The following is a 21114-nucleotide window of genomic DNA, read 5'->3' on the forward strand; positions in this document are numbered from 1 at the left end:
ATCACCTGTGTCAGCAGGGGTCAGGGACGGGCTCCTGGGTTTGGGACGGGCTTCTGGGTTTGGGTGCACGCGTCCAAAGGAGTGCAGCCTTTATCCACAGGTGCAATTACAACACCCATCTCACACTGCTGAAAACTCAAATATGGCATTGCTGACCACCGCGCCACGATGCGACATCAGGGGTCAGATATTAGGCTGGCGCTGTGCAGATAAACAGGTGTATATGTTGGTGCGCCAGGAAGACAAAACACGCGCCTGGAGAGGACCAGGCGAGCGGGACTGGAGGCTCGGGGGACGCGTGGGACCCTCGGGCCGCCTTCCGCCGCCGCCCGGTGTCACCCCAGCCCCGCCTGTTTACCAGCGGCCCCGCCCGCCCCGGCCCGGCCGGCAGGTCGGGGCGGGCGCGCTCTGAGTCACCGGAATCTAGGTGGGGCCGCCCGGAGCGGCGTCCTCGGGAGCCGCCTCCCTGCGGCCTCTTCACTTTTGTGGCGGCGCCCGCGCTCTCAGGCCACTCTCCGCTGCCGCCCGTCCCGCGCGCTCCTCCGCTCGCTCCACTCCGCTCGGCCCTGCGCCGTCCGTCAACATGATCCGCTGCGGCCTGGCCTGCGAGCGCTGCCGCTGGATCCTGCCCCTGCTCCTACTCAGCGCCATCGCCTTCGACATCATCGCGCTGGCCGGCCGCGGCTGGTTGCAGTCGAGCGACCACATCCAGACGTCCTCGCTGTGGTGGAAATGTTCCCAAGAGGGTGGCGGCAGCGGGTCCTACGAGGAGGGCTGTCAGAGCCTCATGGAGTACGGTGAGTGCCAGCCCGCCGCCGCCGCCGCCTCCAGGAAGCCCTCGGGGCTGCGGCCTGCAAAAGCCGCAGCGCGTGGTGGGCCCTCACAGGGTCGGGGGAGCCGGTGCCTTTCAGAATGCCTGTTTAGGGCGAGCTGGGGCTCATGCATCCGACCTGAACCAAATGCAGCAGCGGTAGCTTTGGGTGGCTAACACCAAGCTCAGAAACAGAAAAAAAAAAGAAAAAAGAAAGAAATGGCCCTAGTTCAAACTGTATAGTTTTTTTTTTCCTGGGTTTTAACAGTTACGTACGAAAGATTATTTCAAGCATTGCAAGTTTAGATGAGTAAATCTAATGAACAAAGTTTCTTGGAGACTTGAAATTTCTCTTCCTCCTGTTTCTTCTTATGATTAAAATATAAATATTGAAATAACGTGCCTCCCCTAATATCAGTGGATTCGTTCAACTTGATATAGCTGAAAAAAACGTTCCCATTAAAAAAAAACCCCTTCAGGCAGTTTTAGCAGTTAACGATTTCAATAGCTACTTCAGTCTTTTTTACCGGTCTGGCTAGTTCTTGTTAGCTCTTGTTCTAGGGAGTGTCCTTTGGCTTAAGCATGGCATTGCTGTTTAGAAAACTTAATTATTTTAATCTGATTTGAAATCTAAAAAGCAAACACATTCCTTACACCCGCGAAGTGAAGCAGAGTTGGCAAATTTAATGTACCTGGGGTGTGCCATTTTCCCAGCATGGAGGAAGCTCCCTGCTTGCCTTGCTGATAGTCAGGATTGGAGCGTGGTTCTTGTTTGAAAAGGCATTTTCTTTCACAGTGGGAAGCCCCCTCTCCTTGCCTAGGGGTGGACGGGAATCACAGCTGGGGTCTACTGTGATTAGCAATGTGTGTGGGAGAGATGGGGGGCTGTGAGAGCCTAATAAAACCTTAAAGCCAAATGGGCTTTACCTACTGGGTTTAATAGTTTTAAACAGAGAAAGCAATCTACCCTGCCTGTTTTCAATTCTTACTATTATCATTTACTTGATTCTTTCTTTGAAGTGGCCCAGGGCTTCCAACCCAATCCTGTTTGTGTTTCTGGGGTACTATATCAGCAGCCTAGTGCCCTTTCTTTTGTGTAATCCTTTGGACGTCCTCATGATGAACTTCCCCCACAGAAGCAAGCATGGTCCCCATTAGCCGGGTAATAAAATGTAAACACTGCAGAAAATTCCAGCTTTCCTTGCAGTTTGTGTGTTTTCTTCTCTGAAAACCCATACAAACACTGCGCCAGTTCAGGTTTGTATCATCTCCGGTCTTTTAGGTTTTTTTTTTTTTTTTTTTTTTTTTTTTTTTTTTTTTTTTTTTTGAGACGGAGTCTCGCTCTGCCGCCCAGGCTGGAGTGCAGTGGCCGGATCTCAGCTCACTGCAAGCTCCGCCTCCCGGGTTCACACCATTCTCCTGCCTCAGCCTCCCGAGTAGTTGGGACTACAGGCGCCCGCCACCGCGCCCGGCTAGTTTTTTGTATTTTTTAGTAGAGACGGGGTTTCACCGTGTTAGCCAGGATGGTCTCGATCTCTTGACCTCGTGATCCGCCCGTCTCGGCCTCCCAAAGTGCTGGGATTACAGGCTTGAGCCACCGCGCCCGGCCATGGTCTTTTAGGTTTTTAAAGGGAATTCATTGTTTTTTGAAATAACGTACCTCTATCTTCTAGTTAAAATGCATCTGAACTCAGTCTTGTAGGGGACCTAACAGATCTGCGTTTGTGTTTTTAAACATACTTTGATAATTATACCCTACTCCAAAGACTAATGCAGACCCAAAGTATACGCAGTAATCCTCCACATATAAAGTAAGGTTAGTGTGCCTTCGACTAGGGGGGCGGATATTGGCAGAACTATGATCAGTGCTACTGCCGGGACGTGATTTGACCTGCAAAGCTCTGGCTGTGACCACAGCCCTCTTGTGAAACATGCACAATGCCATTTTTATTTTTCTTGGCTTGCAGGATGAGCTCACCTTTTTAGGGTGTGGCTGTTCCACCTTAGACTGATACATTGCTTTTTATATGGAAGGCAGTAAGCAGGTCTTTTTTTCTTAGTTTGGTTGAATTTTTAATTAGAAGTCTAAATGTTAATTTTTTTCATTGTAAAGAAAACACTAACTAGTGTATAGTTTATAATTCAGTTTGACATAGAAATTGGTCCTTAGAAAAGCTCGATTTTCTAAGTGGATCTTGAAAAATCTCTTTATAATGCAGCATGACTGATTTTCGTAAATGGTAGTAGCTTTAACAACTCAATTTAATTATTCCTGCTACCTTTGCAAAGGTAATTAAGTGCCAGTAATGCATTACACACACACACGGCTCTTGCTGAAGATCTAGAATCAAATCATGAATCTGGGATCTGCTGTCATGAGGTGATTGTGGGAAGAAGACAGCAGATATGGAGCTACCCCTGGCTGTTTTAGTCAAAGATGAGTTTAAGTGTTTGTTATACTTCTGTGCTCATCGCCACATGCACATTGTCTAGTCTGGCCTCACAATTGTAGAAGCTGTGTATAACAACACTGTAAGGTGATTATCTAGGAGTCTATGAACTCTAGATTTTCAGATAGCCTCAGTAAGGCCTTACTGAATACCATATATTTACATGAGCTTGTTCTTTATCTAAAATGAAGTAAGCAGTTTACACACACTCCCACATATGCACAAACACACAGTATCTTGTGCAACAAGGAATAAGGTTGATGGCTCTGATTAAAATGAGATCTCCGTATAGAGAACTGAGTGTGTACATCCACTTTGAAAAACTTCTTCATATGTACTAGGCAATAAATATTTTGATTTACCGTTGTAACTATTAAGAAAGTCTTTTTATTACGAACTGTTTCAGCACCTCTCTTATTAGATGATGTTCATAACAATATATTCATTTTGGTAGTAAAGACACAGGTTATTCCTGGCAAATATTGACAATAATCCTAATGAGTATGGATGTTTTTATAAAGATAAATCCTTAGAACTATATAAAAACCAGAATGTTATATTTTTCACTGTTACTGACAGTTTAAGAATTTCAGATGACCAAATCACCTCATTTTTCCTTGTGAATGAGCCAAATTATTTGCTGAATACTTTCTTTGACATGATAGTACCAGCTAAATTAACACCCAGCTTAAAACATTATTTGATTTTTTTAAAAATCATGATTTATATTTGTCAAAACAGGAAAAGAAAATCTATGGATTAATGATTGAAATCATTCAAATTTCACCTATAAATAAAATGTGAAATTTAAATGTATGTTCACTCACACTAGTTTTGCACCGCTGGCACCTTCTTTTCCAGTTTTTAAGAAAGAATACATCAGGAGGATATTTTCGGCTCAGCTGTGTAGATTTCAAATCGCAGGCAAGCTCCAGCTTGTTCAAGTGGAGAGTAATGGCGATAAGTTTGTGCACCAGAGTGAAACAGGGAGTCAGTGAGGATTGACGCGTATTTGCCTTGAATCCAAACTGGGAAGTACAAAGCCTCCGTTGTTGTTGTTGTTGTTGTTGTTGTTTAACCAAAGCCACCCTTTGCATACTGCAAACGCATCGATATTTTGTTTGTTTTTAACATGAAATCACTGTTGGACAAGTCAAAGAATCAGTATTACATGAAATAGTTTTAGGTCAGTTAGCCCTGTGGCTCTCAAATGCACAATAAATAAGCAAAGTAAGTACAAGTCAATAGTTTACATTAGTCTAAATTCCTCTTAAAGCAGGGGTCCCCAACCCTGAGACCACAGACCGTTACTTCCACTGATTCTACATTATGGTGAGTTGTGTAATTATTTCATTATATGTTATACAGTGTAATAATACTAGAAATAAAGTGTATAATAAAGGTAATACCCTTGAATCATCCCAAAACCACACCCCAACCCCAGTCTGTGGAAAAATTTTCTTCCATGAAACTGGTCCCTGGTGCCAAAAAGGTTGGAGACTACTGATTGAAAGGACTTCATTTTGAGATCATGCCCTTGTGGTTTTTTCAGTGGGAACTGGGTAGTGAAAGGTATTAAACTGTTCCTGGCTGGGTGCGGTGGCTCACGCCTGTAATCCTAGCACTCAGGGAGGCCGAGGCAGGCAGATCACTTATGGTCAGGAGTTCGAAACCAGCCTGGCCAACATGGTGAAACCCTGTCTCTACTAAAAATACAAGAAATTAGCCGGGCGTGGTGGCGGGCGCCTGTAGTCCAGCTACTCAGGAGGCTGAGGCAGGAGAATGGCATGAACCTGGGAGGCGGAGTTTGGAGTGAGCCGAGATTGCGCCACTGCACTCCAGCCTGGGGCACAGAGTGAGACTCCGTCTCAAAAAAAAAATACAAAAAAAATTCAAAAAAATCAGCTGGGCATGGTGGCGGGCGCCTGTAATTCCAGCTACTCGGGAGGCTGAGGCAGGAGAATTGCTTGAACCCAAGAGGCGGAGGCTGCAGTAAGCCAAGATCATGCCAGTACACTCCAGCCTCGGCAACAGAGCGAGACTCTGTCTCAAAAACAAAACAAAACAAAAAACTGTTCCTAATTTATGAAATTAGGCATTAGCAGACAGATTACTCTTTGCATGAGCATGTATGCATTCAAGTCCTTACACAGCAAAAAATAAAAAGTTGGCTACTCTATTGATTTAATAATTTTTAAAAGTACGTATGATTTATAAAATCTAGAATGTTTAGGACCCAGTAATCTAGTCCAGGCCATTCATTCCACATGTGCCTCTCTCAGCAGTAGCCACCGTAGACAGCCTCAGTTTTTCTCAGTGTGCCCTAACTTGTGTTTGTCCTGTAAAGGGATGCAGACTACTGGGATGTTATAATTAGAAGGGAATTAAAGTACACCAGATTCAAGCTTTCACCAAAGCCCGCACCCATCCATAGCACCCGTGACTAAGCTTTGTCTCTTATTCAACAACTTAGTTCTGTTCCCTGGATGATAGTTTGTTTCCAAGTACTTCTCTTAAACTGACAGAGCTGTGTAATTCCTACTTTCCAGTCTTCTTTCATTGACAGATGTTCAAATATTTGAGGGTAGATCCCAGGTTCACTGCTAGTTATCTTGTCTTTAGATTGACTTTTCCTGTTTTCACCCCATCCTGTATAGAATGACTTCTCCTCTTGTTGATTAGATAAATCGTCTGAAAGAAGGTTATTAAGGGTTAAAGTAACAGAGAGCAATGGAGTAGTCAGGTTCATGAGACCATGCAGAGCATGTAAAGAATCTCACACCAGCTGTGGAATGCTCTCCCATGTATTCTCCCTGCCATCTCTCTGTTGAGCCATTTAACTGCCTTCCTGAACTTCTGCAGAATGGTGTCTATTTATGTATTTTTTGGGGGGCCTATTATGAGTTGTCCTCTAGAGTTTTGCTGCTCAAAGTGTCGCAAACCAGTGCAGCAGAATTATCTGGGTGGTTGTTGGACGTCCGGTGTCTTGTGCTGGCCTAGGAATCGGAATCTGCATTTTAACTACTTCCCGGAGGAGGTAAGCACTTTTAAGTTTCAGAAGCACTGGCCAAATCACTGCAGATTACCTCCTCATTGAATATGCAAAACTATATTTTTGAATACATCATTCCCCCATGCTTACATTTAGTTGTAGGCAGGATCTTTTTTATTTCTTGAACTGTGGTTTTATCCAGTTTTCAGTTCCGCCTATGTTTGGCTTAAAGAGCGTTATAGAAACAATATGAAGAATCTGACAAAATCTTGGATGATACAGAATCTTTGGTATTATTGACAGATGAATCCTGTATTCTGGAAAGGGACTGGACTCTGGTTGGGTGCCACATTAGTGTCATAAGATACAGAATCTTTGGTATTATTGACAGATGAATCCTGTATTCTGGAAAGGGACTGGACTCTGGCTGGGTGCCACATTAGTGTCATAAGATACAGAATCTTTGGTATTATTGACAGATGAATCCTGTATTCTGGAAAGGGACTGGACTCTGGCTGGGTGCCACATTAGTGTCATAAGGACATCGAGTAAGAGGGTAGGCCACGTTTAAAACTACTGAAGAATGCAGCAGATTCATGAAGAGGAGGACTACCTTTGGGGGGAAAATTAGTGATCGTCTCCAAAGTATTACCAACAATTTAAAAAATATTAATGACATTCTTCTTGTCTTAAAATAAAAGTTTATTTTATTTTCTCAAGCTTCAATTTATCATTTCCAACTTGACCTTTTTTTTGAGACAGTCTCCCTCTATTGCTCAGGCTGGAGTGCAGTGGCGTGATCTCGGCTCACTGCAACCTCTGCCTCCCAGGTGCAAGCGATTCTCATGCCTCAGCCTCATGAGTAGCTGGGACCACAGGCGTGTGCCACCACACCCAGTTAATTTTTGTATTTTTAGTAGAGATGGGGGTTTCACCATGTTGGCCAGGCTGGTCTCGAACTCCCGACCTCACGTGACCTGTCTCGGCTTTCTAAAGTGCTGGGCTTACAGGCATGAGCCACCACGGCTGGCCTATTTCTAGCTTGACATTTAAGGTATTTATTTATTTTTACTTGTTTGCTTTTATTAGTTGATCTTACTAGCCTTGTAACATTTTGGGTTTTTTGTATGTAATTTCTGGAAAACAATATAGCATGCTTTCTCATACAAAAAACTTAAAAACCCTTCCTAGGAAAAACTCAGTTTTGTTGGTGACGTTAAAACACGTAGGTTTCCATGTTCTTGATTTGATGTTGAATCTTTGCAAGGGCTAGGAAACTTTGATAAGCTATTGTTCATCTAATGAATATCACTTAAATTTTAATGCTGTTGGTTTCTTTGATTACATGAACTTTTCCAAGTGGCACTTAGAAAATAAAGTTAGGACACCAAATTGCTCTTCCTTTAAGAAAATAAAACAAACAAACAAAACTTTCCTACACAGAAATGCAGCATCTATTTACCTGGAGTACTGAATGCTTTTGTGGTCTTAATCCAAAGAATGACAGTTGACAATGAGAATCCTTTCTACTGTCTCCCATACACTTACACACACACACACACACACACACACACACACAAATTTGGTATATAAAATAGTAATGAAAGACAAACTTATGTTCATATTAGATAAAGATGGACAGTCTCTCTTTGAAAAACTGAGGACCATCGATTGAATCATGAAAGATGTAGCTTTAGGACAAGTTCTAAAAATTGATGTTTTCCAGTGGGGTTGGTAAATAGGATAGAATTTAGACCATGATATAATATAAAAATATAAACAGCTCCTAAAGGGTTTGGTCAGTTTGTAGATAGTAGGCTCATTCTGGGTAACTAAGTGAGACCATAGCTACCTAGGGCATAAAGTGATTAACTTTTCAAAATGTAGGTCATGGAGAATACCCAGGTTCTAAGTGTCTGCATCTGAAAAGCCCCTTCTCAGACAGAACGGTGGGCTGGAAGGACCCTGCTCAGACCTGGTATGGTCTAAATGGTCATTGACATGAGAAGGCAGATTGCTTTACTTGAAGACGTCTGTTATTCATCAGTCAGGATCTTTAGAACTGTGCCAGGATTTCTGTCTTAAATGATAGTTAAGTGATTCAATGTGGGTGTTTCCGTGATGCAAGGAGCAGGTTTTACACGTTCTATTTCCAAGGCAGTCTTTCTCAAGACAAAATGTTGTTTAATTTTCCATTTTGATTTTCTTTAGACTCAGCACTTTAAATAAGCAAGACATTAACTGAATTGTTTTAAGATAGCATGGGAAAAGTTCTTAAAATATTCCTATATTTACATTCACGTCTTGGCTTTAGGTTAGGTGAATTGGCTTGCCATTTCTTTGGTTTAATTCCTTCCAAGCACTGGAAACTAAGCATAAATTATACTTCAGCTGTAACGTTAGAGGAAGTATAATAGTAATAATCTTTTTATGTTAATTTTCCTCCAATAAGTAAAATTGTTAATATTACTCTTTACAGAAATATCATACATAATTTATTTGGCTAGATTTTTCAAACCTTTATCTGTGATTGTAAAAGTTTAGTTATTGAAATACATTCCTTGTTAGGAGGTTTTGCCTGTTTTTATTGAAACTTCTGCCATGCTATGATTTTTATTATGCTTGCATTATTTCACATGCATATATAGATATGTTTCCTTTCATTGCAGTTTCAAACTTGTGAACTCATAAAATTAAAATAATGTTTTTGCTTATTTGATTTAACTATTGGGCTTAATTGAACTTAATGATTACCAGTGGCCATTTAAAAAAATCTAAAGAAATGAAACTATAATTGACAGTGGGTCACATACTTAAAGTTATACGAACCTTTTTGATAGTGCTGCATGTGTTTTAATAAGGACTTTAATCATCTAAGTTGTTCTCAAACTTTATGGATATAAGAAACACTAATAAAATGCAGATTCTTGGGTACTACCACTGAAGCTCTGATTCCGTAGGTCTGGAGGGAGGCACAGGAATGAGTATCATTTTAAGGAGCACTACTGCTTATTTTGCCTTTGTGGTCTATGGGCTGTACTTAGAGAGGTCTGATTAATTAATATTCTTTCCAAAGCATGGTCCCTCTTCTCTTAAAAGTTATCTTGAAGAATGAGGCAAAAGTGAGAAAAGAGGCTTACTAAGTTTAACATTTGGGCTTTATTCCTTTCTATTTTAAAATAAAATGTTCCCATTTTAACCTTATCTCTCAAATCTCTCAGTGGTCTGACAGGAAGAGCTAGAAGATTTGGAGGAAAGTAATAAAAATTGTCCATATAAAACTAGGCCAAATCAGTACAGTCTCAGCCCCATCCTGACCTAATTTGTGTGAAAACAGTGTTTCTAGGACAGAAAAATGTTTTATCTCCTGAATAATCTATTGTGCCCCAGTCATTCATGAATCTAGAGGAAGACCTGGAAGGTGCATGGGAGTTGGAGAAGGGCATGTGGAGCCTTAGCTCAGGTTTGTCTCTAACAGATGAAGAGAGAAAAATGCATCAGATGACTGAGGAACAATCTTTATGGGATGGTGCAGAAGCTCGCAAATGTAGGAGAAAATAAAGACATGAGGTACTGGAGAAAAGTCACAGGGACACAGGAGGAATGTTTGGAGTAGTGAGGGCTGGGGAGTTAGTCACTGATACTACAGGAGTGTGCTTCCTCGCCATCATCTTGGAACAAGCGTTTGTAGCCTTGCTTAACAGATGCAGAGACTGAAGTATGGCCAACGGGGCAGAGGCAGGGTCCAAATGAGGTCCAGCAGCTCCAACACCCTTGCTCTTTCTGCCAGCCTCCATCTTCATTTCACCTTGACCAGTCAAATGACGTAGAATTAAGGGAGGACAAATACTGTCAGCTGTGCTGTGTTACAGAGTAAGAGTAATGTCAAGGCGGAGGACATGTGACTCATGACTCTCCTTTTCAAATGCAGTGAAGGCCAATAGGTTAAGAGTGCACAATCTTCCACCAGCAAATGAATGCATAGACTAAAGTGGTATATTCATACCACAGAATATTAATCAGCCATTGAAAAGAATGAAGTATTGATTGATGCTATAACGTAACAAACTGCATCATACCACACTCAGTGAAAGAAGCCAGTCACAAAAGGCCACGTAGTATATGATATTCCATTTATATGAAAGGTCCCAAATCGGCAAATGTATAGACATAGAAAGTAGATTTGTGGTTGCGAGAAGCTGGAGGAAGAGGGGATGGAGGGTGACTGCTAATGGGCACGGGGTTTCTTTCTGGGGCGATGAAAATGTTCTGGATTGTTAGTGGAGATGGTTGCATAACACTGTGAATACAGTAAAAACCACTGGATTATACACTTTAAAAGGGCGAACTTTATAGTGTATAAATTATTTTTTAAAAGTCATGTTTTAGATTCAAACAGGCTGAAATCAAACTCTGTCTAAACCATTGACTAGCTGTGTGGCTATGGTCAGGCTATTTGAACTCTAAGTATATCCTTCATTTCTAAAATAGAAACAATAGCAGTGTGCACCTTAAGAAGTTATTATGAGATTTACACTACTCAGGTAATGGGGTAAAATCTCCACCATCATACAATTTTACTCAGGTAAAATCTCCACCATCATACAATTCATCCCTGTAACCGAAAACCACTTGTACCCCAAAAACTACTGAAATTAAAAAATATATCTATATATATAAATAAAAATAAAACGGAAAAAAAAGTTGTTGTGAGGATTCAGTGAGCTCATGCATGTCCTGAATGTTATTAGGTATTACCACTAGAGGCAAGATTGTGTGTGAAGAGGTTTTAACAATGAGGGTGGGTTGAACAATAGGCGTTGTTGACTAAAATCATTCGTGTGGATAGCATGGATCTCTGTATTTCCTCAGTGCAGAATAGAATGACCCAGGGCTGGAGGTGCCCATGTATGTCTTCAAACCTAGAACTTGATTGCCATCAAATCCTGATTCTTTTTTAGGGCAAAGATAAATCATTAAAATCTATTGTAAAATACATTTTGAATACTTAAGAAATTAAAATTTAGGCAGAAATTTAGGAAAGTGGTTTGCTCCCAAGCTTGTTATAAGATCTTGTTATAAGCTAGTTATAAGCTTGTTATAAGATCAGAACTACTTCTCCACACTTAAATTGTTTTATTTAACACCTCTGCCTTGTCATAAATATATTTTTTCAATGATTATTTTCGTATGGAACCAAACATTAATATGAAACAAAGATCCCTTAAAGATATTTCCAAACATTTCCTAGAGTTTATAATCTGGATTATTCAGTACCAAAAATGTTGTTTATTATGATCATGTCGTGTTAGAACTTGGGTGAACCTTGTACCCATGATGTGGCAAACTTATCACACGAGAAACAGATTAATGAAGTTTGACTTTAATTTCAGAGATGTAAACTTTTGCCAAAAACTGAGGGGGAAAAGACATTTCTGAGTCTCAGTATATTAACGTCCTACATATGAATTGCCTGTTCTTCCCTTAAAATATGGAGATGCTTAAGTATTGTCAAAAGAAAAACTGTCCTTCCATCCAAATACAACTAGTAGGGGAAAAAAGCCAAAAAATGTATTGATACTACGATAAGTAATTTTTAAACTTGGTATGTCTGTCTTGTTAATTGCTGTTTCTTTTTTTCTTGCAGCATGGGGTAGAGCAGCGGCTGCCATGCTCTTCTGTGGCTTCATCATCCTGGTGATCTGTTTCATCCTCTCCTTCTTCGCCCTCTGTGGACCCCAGATGCTTGTCTTCCTAAGAGTGATTGGAGGTCTCCTTGCCTTGGCTGGTAAGATTGTGTGTCAGCAGTTCTTCATTTATGCCTTCAGTGGGCATCAACTTAGTAACGGTCAATTCCACAAAGAAGACCCATGACTGTTACAGTGTCTAGTCTGTTCTTGGAAAATGTATCACTAGGGTAGAAGTAACAGAGGAGAGAAGTGTTTTAAGATCTGCGTCCCTTTCCTCCTGTGGCTCATGCAGTGTTCTGTACTCCCCATCCAAGTGACAAGGGTTGTCACTCTACATGCCCCTCTCTCTCTTAGGGGGCCTATCCACTGACTCCTCTACCCAAGAAACTAGGCTATGTCAGCCTTGGAAAAGCAGTGCTCTCCATTGTGGTCCCCAGCCCAGGCCTGCTGTGAGCCCCCTGCCGAGGGGACCTGAACGCCCCTGAACTATTTCCCTTGTTGAAAGAGTCTTGTGATCTTATGATGTGGGGCATGAAATGGTGTTCTGCCGTGGGATGGAAGACCCTGGGAGGGGCCGGAACAGGAATCTGCAGCATAGTGCCTGTGTGGGGAGATAGTGGTCCAGACATGGGTGATGTGAGGAAATTTAGTTATTCACGTATGCAGGGCCCAGCGTGAACACTTACTGATGGAGTACAAGAACTAGGATTTTAGGAGAAGAATTATTGGAAATTGTAGTCAGGTATGTGGCACTAAGGAAATCTGTCAAGGTCAGGACCTTAGCCACAGAGTTAGATTCAGAAGTAAAACTGGACTTCCCCAGCAGGGAAGAAAGAGAAGGTGTTGACAGCGGCAAAGCGAGGCCACAGGTCATTTCTTACCAGTTTAGGCTTACGGGACCAAAGCAGACATTCAAGCTACAGACCCGAGGTACAAATACAAAGTGAGCAGATGGTCTTGGAAACAGGTCGGAAGCCTTATGACTCGAAGGGGTCTGTATGATCATGCATGAACCAGGAGGAAGGCCATTTTGTGCTGGTTCCCTGAGCTTAGGAGAGTTAAGTTCATAGAGCTGTGGGCAGCACAGGTGAGGCAGGAGGAGTGCCTCAGAAAACCGGCTGGTCCATACACAGCCCTGGCTTTCTTCACGGCACATCTGACAGTTTCTCTTGATTAAAAATAAAGTTCTTGATCTTCATATTTTCAAAGTTTGCTTTTTTAATATTATTTTAAAATCATAAGTGACTTGGAATCACAAAAGGTATAAAGAACCAGGTTGGTGTCCACTTTCATTTCTACTTGGTTATTTTTGTAGTTTAAATTTATGAGACCCTAGCAAAGAAACACACTTGATGTATCTTCCTTTCATGTGTCTTAGAAAACTCCATAGATGCCAGTTTAAATCACCATTAGAAATAACACACTAAGACCAGGCGTGGTGGCTCATGCCTATAATCCCAGCACTTTGGGAAGCCGAGGCAGGCAGATTACTTGAGGTCAGGAGTTCGAGACCAGCCTGGCCAACATGGTGAAACCCCATCTCTACTAAAAATACAAAAATTAGCTGGGCTTGGTGGTGCACGGACAAACAGAGTGTGTGTATACATACAGTGGAATATTACTCAGCCATAAAAAGGAATGAAATTTTGATATATGCTACAACATGATGGACCTTGAAAACATGCCAAGCGAAATAAGCCAGGCACAGACTGAGGACAAATATATTATTCCATTTACATGAGCTACCTGGAATAGGCAAATTTACAGAGACAGGGAGTAGAATAAAAGTTACTCCCTGCGGGGAGGGAAGAATGGGGAGTTATTTACACAACGTTGTGAATTTATTTAATGCCACTGAATTGTACACTTATAGTGAACAATTGAAAGTGCAAATGATAAATGTTATGTATATTTTACCAGAATAAAAAAAAAATCCTAGTAAAACTCTTATCCATTGCTTTCTTGTAGCATTAAAACAAAAAGATCTAGCAGTGGGCATCCACAGTGACAGGGTAGCAGAGTTACTGTTGTAAAGAAAATTAGTTCAGTGAGCTTCAACAGTTGGCTTAACTTAGAATTTTCATTTTGTAATTTAATACTCATCCTTTCCTTTAAAGAGTGTGAAAAATAGAACAGAAAATGTATTTAGCAGAATAAAAACCCTAGAAATCTCAACACACTTTTACTGGTAATGTTGAATAAGGCCTATTTGACTTTTAAGGTATGTTTCATAGAAACAGTTGTTTTAAATTTTATATATATTCTTACATTAAACATCAGAAAAATTGAACACTGATACAATTTAAATTAGGCAGAAATTAATCCAAACTATTATAAGGACTTCGTATATGATGAGCCAGAATTGATAAATAGCAATATTTAATATTTATTACCAAGAAAATTAGAAGTCAACGTAGAAAAGCATTGCTTTTGTATCTTACACAGTATGTGGTAGCAAATGACACACTTAAATAGTAAGAGTTTGCTATTTAAAGTATACCAGAAGTAGATAAATATTTAAGATTTGCCCTAAGATTGTCCTTTGTAAATTACAAGAGGAATGTTTTAGTTTAGTTAAGAATTAGAAGCAACAAATGAAGATACAGAAACATCTGTAGCCTTTCTAGCAGTGGAAAAAAAAATGAAGAAGAAAAAGAAAACTACTTCAAGGTCCATCTGTGGAGCTGTAGAAAAGAATTCAGATGGTAGAAAAATGGTGGTGAGGGCTACAGATTTCCTGATACCTTCCTGGCGGGCACAGCTACTTGGTCCCTCCTTGTGGAGAGTAGTGTCTTATGGTGAAAGAGCTAAAATCAGACCCTTTGACATGGCAATGTACATATAAATATTAAGTTAAAATGATGCAGAACACACATGTATATACTCATTGTAGCTTTATAAAATCATGCATGTTCATTGAAAAAGACCACGGAAGTAGACTCGATAATGAACATAATGTTCAACTTTCAACTTTCGTTGAAATTTTTTCGTTTGAAATTTATAATTTGTTTGAAATTACTTAAATACTATTACAATGGTTAATAATTGTAATAATGTGACTATTATCCCAGAGAGTTTAGAAATCTTCATGTGTTCTTTCCACATCCTCACTCACACCTCCCTAAGCACTGTGATCATTTGCTGCTTTTATTTTTCCTGTCCCCACCGCACCTCCCCATGCCCTTCCCCCTGCCCTCCCTCCACGTCTGTTTCCTCTTCAGATTCCCACGTCCTCTGCAGGCTTCTCTGCGGATTCTCCCCTTGATCATTCTCAATATCAGTTCATTGTTTCATTTAGTCATTTACTTATTGAATGAATATTCCAGTGATTTGTTATTGAATATCAATGTTGAGTCGTGTGCATGGCTATGTGTATATATGTGCATGCCTGTGTGTATATATACATATATATATGTAATTTTTGCTGACACTGAACATATGAAGTATGTGTTTGGTATAGGAAACACAAAGATGAAAAAAATAGGTTGTTCTTTACTGTGCTGCTTTGTATTGTATGCCAGTTTTGTACTTTTTTGTTATAGTATATATAATGCTTATGTAATATAGAATGGCTCTCCAATTATTTCTGTGTGTGTGTGTTTTTCACATATTTGGCATATGTGTGTGATACTGCTCAGTGCCAGGCATCTCTTACACACAGTAGTCAAGAATCTTTTTTGGCCCCTGCCTAACCAGATTCCTCCTGCCTCCAGGTAGATTTTATACTTATTTCGAGGCAGAAACTTGGTGGAAGGAGTTAATCTGTCGTTACTGTGTATATATTCCTTCATGCATGTATGCATTCATACCCTGGGATTTTTTTCTTCCCTTTAGCTGTGTTCCAGATCATCTCCCTGGTAATTTACCCCGTGAAGTACACCCAGACCTTCGCCCTTCATGCCAGCCCCGGTGTCACTTACATCTATAACTGGGCCTACGGCTTTGGCTGGGCAGCCACGATTATCCTGATTGGCTGTGCCTTCTTCTTCTGCTGCCTCCCCAACTACGAAGATGACCTTCTGGGTAATGCCAAGCCCAGGTACTTCTACACATCTGCCTAACTTGAGAATGAGTATGGGAGAAAATCGCCGCTGCTGAGATGGACTCCTGAAGAAGAAACTGTTTCTCCAGCCGACTTTGAACCCATTTTTTGGCAGTGTTCATATTATTAAACTAGTCAAAAATGCTAAAATAATTTGGGTGGAAATATTTTTTAAGTAGTGTTATAGTTTCATGTTTATCTTTTAATATGTTTTGTGAAAGTTGTGTCTTTTCACTAATTACCTATACTATGCCAATATTTCCTTATATCTATCTGTAGCATTTATAGTACATTTAGAAGAGAATATGAATATGAAACTTAACACTTTATAAGGTAAAAATGAGGTTTCCAAGACTTAATAATCTGATCAAGTTCTTGTTATTTCCAAATAGAATGCACTGGGTCTGTTAAGGGCTAAGGATAAGAGGAAGATAATGTTACAAATTATTAATGACCAAATATTCTAAAATAAACACACAAAAAGTTTATTTTTAAGCCTTCAGACTATTTAAGGAAAGCAAAATCGTTTCCTAAATGCATATCGTTTGTGAGAATTTCTCATTAATATCCTGAATCATTCATTTTTGCTAAGGCTTCATGTTGACTCGGTATGTCATCTAGGAAGGTACTGTTTCGTGGTCCAAACCTGTTGCCATAGTTAGTAAGGCTTTACTTTAAGTGTGAAATATTTAGACGAAATTTTCTCTTTAAAGTTCTTTATAGGGTTAGGATATGGGAAAATGCTATATTAATAAATCTGTAGTGTTTTGTGTTTATATGTTCAGAACCAGAGTAGACTGGATTGAAAGATGGACTGGGTCTAATTTATCATGACTGATAGATCTGGTTAAGTCGTGTAGTAAAGCATCAGGAGGGTCATTCCTGTCACAAAAGTGCCACTAAAACAGCCTCAGGAGAATAAATGACTCGCTTTTCTAAATCTCAGGTTTATCTGGGCTCTATCATCTAGACAGGCTTCTGATAGTTTGCAACTGTAAGCAGAAACCTACATATAGTTAAAATCCTGGTCTTTCTTGGTAAACAGATGTAAAATGTCTGATGTAAAACATGCCACAGGAGAATTCGGGGATTTGAGTTTCTCTGAATAGCATATATATGATGCATCAAATGGGTTGCTATTTTTTTTTTTTTTTTTTACCATTTCTACTTACATAATGAAAACCAATTCATTTTAAATATCAGATTATTATTTTGTAAGTTGTGGAAAAAGCCAATTGTAGTTTTCATTATGAAGTTTTCCCAATAAACCAGGTATTCTAAACTTGTTTCCAGTTTGTAGTTTTTCCGTTTTTCAAATCTGCATAAGGGAATTTAAAAAACAATGGGTAATAAGAACATGGTCTATAATGAAAAGTGGTTTTTGTTTGTTGTTTGAAGTTTTAAAGGCCTTGCTCATTTTAGGTGTCCAAAACCAATTTTTGAGTGGAGATGAATGAATTCTAGTAGTCTATTCCCTGAACTTTTTCCTCAATGAACAATACCCTAGACACACATTAAACAATTTCTCTACAGTCCTACCAACCAGAGGAAAATGGACTAAGAGATTTCTGGCAGGTTCAGACACCCGGGGGACATCTGTGGAGTGTAGCTGAAGCCCCCTCCTTGTGCTGGGGTCCCCTTCCATTCAGGTGGTGGGGTAGCAGTCTCGATTTATTTTCCCCTTGCCCACCTTCCCATTTTATCATTTGTTACTCCTTTTCCCACCATAGGTTATAGGTTACTTCCGCTATGGTGTATGTCATTGTGAGGATGGGTGCAGAGAGGCTGGGTGGGAGAATGGAAATATTTCTCCCTACGGCTACTGTTGGCCAGCTAGTCCTTGGCAGTGAATTTTTCTATGCTTTTCAAAATGCAAGGTGAATGTTAGAGAAATGTAATCTGGGTGGTTATACCAAAATTGAAAAGAAAAATCCACCAACTATGCCGTGACTGGTGGAGAATTTGAAGTGGTCATTAAAAATGTTAAAAATCCCATCATTTAAAATAATACCACAGCTCCTTCAAGAAGATAATGGATATCTAGAGATAAAGAAATGTGGTCTCCTGTTATACATGAAAATTACTCCGTTTATAAGCTTCTTTAACCATGAACTTGTCTTTGCATTATTTCCCATCCAACCTCCTTCTTCCCCTCCTCAATCACACAACACCTTAATGGTGCACATTTAGGAAAAATGCAACCTCCTGGGACCAATGAGCCTGATATAATAGAACCAGGTCAACCTCAAGTATTGATGACAAAGATAAACTAAGTCTGATACTTTGCAGAAATGTTCTGCTTCCTTCAGCCTTGTTCAAGTATAGAGATCTGCCATTCCTTATTGGTCCAGATTCACCAAGACAGATACCTTTATGTCATGAACAGAAGGGAAGTTCCAGAGGATTCTGGAGAGTAATGAAGAATTGGGCTGAGAAACACCTGAAGGCTAACAGTGCATTGCATAAGATTTCCCACGGTAAAGCTGAGGTGCTTTTTGGTTTGGTAATTAAATATTGAGTTCCCACCCTTTAAATAAGCAGTTCTAGGTTCCTAAGCAATTATTTCACTCTGTAAGTAGCCAGACATGCTAAGTGCCACTTACTGCTGAATATAACAAAGAAGTAATATGTCAAGGTCTTTCCGTGTTCACACAGGTAGCTGTGGGGTGTAATAACTTAGCTTCAAAACCATAGACTGCAGAACTGATAATCAAGTTCAATAGCCTTTCCTTTTTTAAGGAAATGAAAACAATGGAACATATAGTCATCCTAAATTAATTCGGTTTAACTTTTTTTCTGTAAACTCCCCCTGAAAGACATTCCTATTAATACAGTAAATGTGAACACTGACTTGTTTTTCTAAGCATATCTGAAAGGGAATATTTGAGTCTCATCCCCAACTTTGGTCCTTGCTATCTGTGCAGGCTTGGGCAGGTCATCTTCCTGCTGGTCTCAATATCCTCACCTGTAAAATGATTGTAAATGATCCCCTTTCCTTCAAGATTCTCTGATTGATAGAATTTTTTCTTTAATTAAAAAATTTTAAATATTCCTTGAGTTGGAAACACTGATCAATAAGTGGATTGCTTAGGGAAGTTGGAACGAATGGATTCAGTCCTAACTTCCTCTTTTAAATTCCCTCTTCGTTTCCTCACTCTTCCTGCAACACTTGTTTTTACAGTTGAGTTTTAAAAATAAGTGTATAATATATAAAGTAATTTCTGTAGTGTGGTTTCAGGTTTAAAAATTTCTGCAGACAGGCTGGGCTTGCAATCCCCTCAGTCGATGGTCAGAGCCCTTTGCTTTTTGAGACCATTTTTGGGTGAGCTTGGCTTGCCTGGATACAGCGTGCAGTGCATTCTTCCTGAATTTTGCAATTCTGGTATCTGAGTGTATTTTCTAGGTGTGGCAGTGCTGAGTATAATCCACCTAGGGTGTGGAAAAAGCCAAGAAAGGGAAATTAAAAGAGGTTCCTATCCAGTCATATTAATGATCTTCCACTTGTACTATCCAGTGCTTTGTTGTTAACCTCAAAAACATACTTTGTTAGCTGCAAAAATAAACAAAGGGAAACTCAGAAGTGTGTGAGCCTGTGTGTGTGTGTGTGTATTTAGAGATAGTTCTCTGGTGAAGAAATGGAATCCTGCTGGTTTAAATGGCACAAGCTTGTCTTTGTGATAATGAGTCATCATATAATCATAATAGATGGTTGTATAAGGGGGTGACCCAGCCAGTTTTTCCAGTGCAAAGACTCAAGGTAATTAACCTGCTATTATCAACTGCTTTTGATTAAGTTACTTTCAAGAGGAAATACTTAGATTTGAAACATAAACTCTGAATTTCATAAATAAAAGTAAATTGCCAAGTGAGACTTTGAAAGCAAGTTCCACGAGGATGCCCTGTTTCCCTATTCTATCCTTTCTATACTGGCTAGTCAGTAGATACTCGAGTTGAAATGCTTCAGTGAAAATTTGCATTTCCAAATGCCAGCCCACCCAATTTCTAAAGTCAAGCAACACCTCAATGCTTAATCCTTTCTCAATGAAAAAACAACAACACTAAAGAAAAACTGACTTCAGTGGAACACTGTGAGAAATGGACACAAAAGACACTGGCGTCTGCATGATTGATTTCATGTTGATAGAATTATCATTGGAATAATACCCTCTTCTGAAGATGTGTATGTGATAAGAAGTGAGACACATCACCACTGGAGACATCAACCTGATTACATGAATTCCTGGCAGATCCCAAACAGAGACAACTGCCTTTGTCTCAGAACAGTACATTAGCTATGCAGGACACCTAGGGGCCCTCACTCTGGAGTGATCTTCCTAACAGAGCTTCTGTAATTTAGGGAGAGGCGACCCTTCCCCTGGGCTGACACAGCCTCCTCCCACCAAGAGCACCCTGGGCTGGGTGCCCTTGTGCAAAAGGGCAAGGCTGCACAACCCTACCAGGTAGCACTGGCTATGGGATTAGGGCATCCAGACACCATGGTGGAACAGTCTGGAATCCAAAGACAAACCCCAAGAGGGATGAAAATTACTGCCAGGACTGTTTAAAGAAGTCAGGCAAGTCTTGTTCCTCTTCCCCCACTCCATATATCCCCACATTTACCTCCCAAATTGTCTTTTATTGGGCTCAGAAACACAGAGGCCTCTTTTTCCATCAGCGTCAGGGATTTAAGTAAAAGGGTGAATAGACCTCTCCCTGCATTCTCCAGTTTATGACTTTGAAGGCTAAATTCAACATTCAGAAACATCACAAACATCTAAGTCAAATGATGTTTGTCTTTTTCTGCAGCAAACACACAATGCCTTAAATGAAACTATGATTTTTTTTTTAAAAAAAGAAATACTGTGTTGAAGTTTCTCAGTTCAGAACGTAACCTCCATGCTTACTGATTGCCAAGACTAACAGGAAGCTTCTAGTTGGAACTGGCTAATTATTAGCCTAATTGCCCTAGAGGGGCTCTCTGGGAATCTCTGAGTAAGTTGTCTCTTTCACTCTCAGATACAGTGGTACTATCCTTGGACTGTAGCAAAGCTGAGCTGTTAAAGGAAAGCCATGTCAAGAAGAGAACCTGCTTCTAAGCCATTGTCTGAGTCATCCCAGTTTCAGCTTGT

At 40.2% G+C, this 21114-nt stretch overlaps 1 protein-coding gene across 1 annotated transcript; it reads left to right on the plus strand.

Moving 5' to 3' along the window:
• The first annotated feature begins 406 nt into the window (after nucleotides 1–406).
• Nucleotides 407–17267, plus strand: PERP (p53 apoptosis effector related to PMP22). The gene is made up of 3 exons (XM_050787427.1): nucleotides 407–797; nucleotides 11901–12041; nucleotides 15778–17267. The coding sequence occupies exons 1-3, from the start codon at nucleotides 584–586 to the stop codon at nucleotides 16002–16004; spliced, it is 582 nt and encodes a 193-aa protein (XP_050643384.1). The 5' UTR covers nucleotides 407–583; the 3' UTR covers nucleotides 16005–17267.
• The last annotated feature ends 3847 nt before the right edge of the window (nucleotides 17268–21114 follow it).

Source organism: Macaca thibetana, chromosome 4, assembly GCF_024542745.1.
Source record: "Macaca thibetana thibetana isolate TM-01 chromosome 4, ASM2454274v1, whole genome shotgun sequence".
NCBI lineage: Eukaryota > Metazoa > Chordata > Mammalia > Primates > Cercopithecidae > Macaca > Macaca thibetana.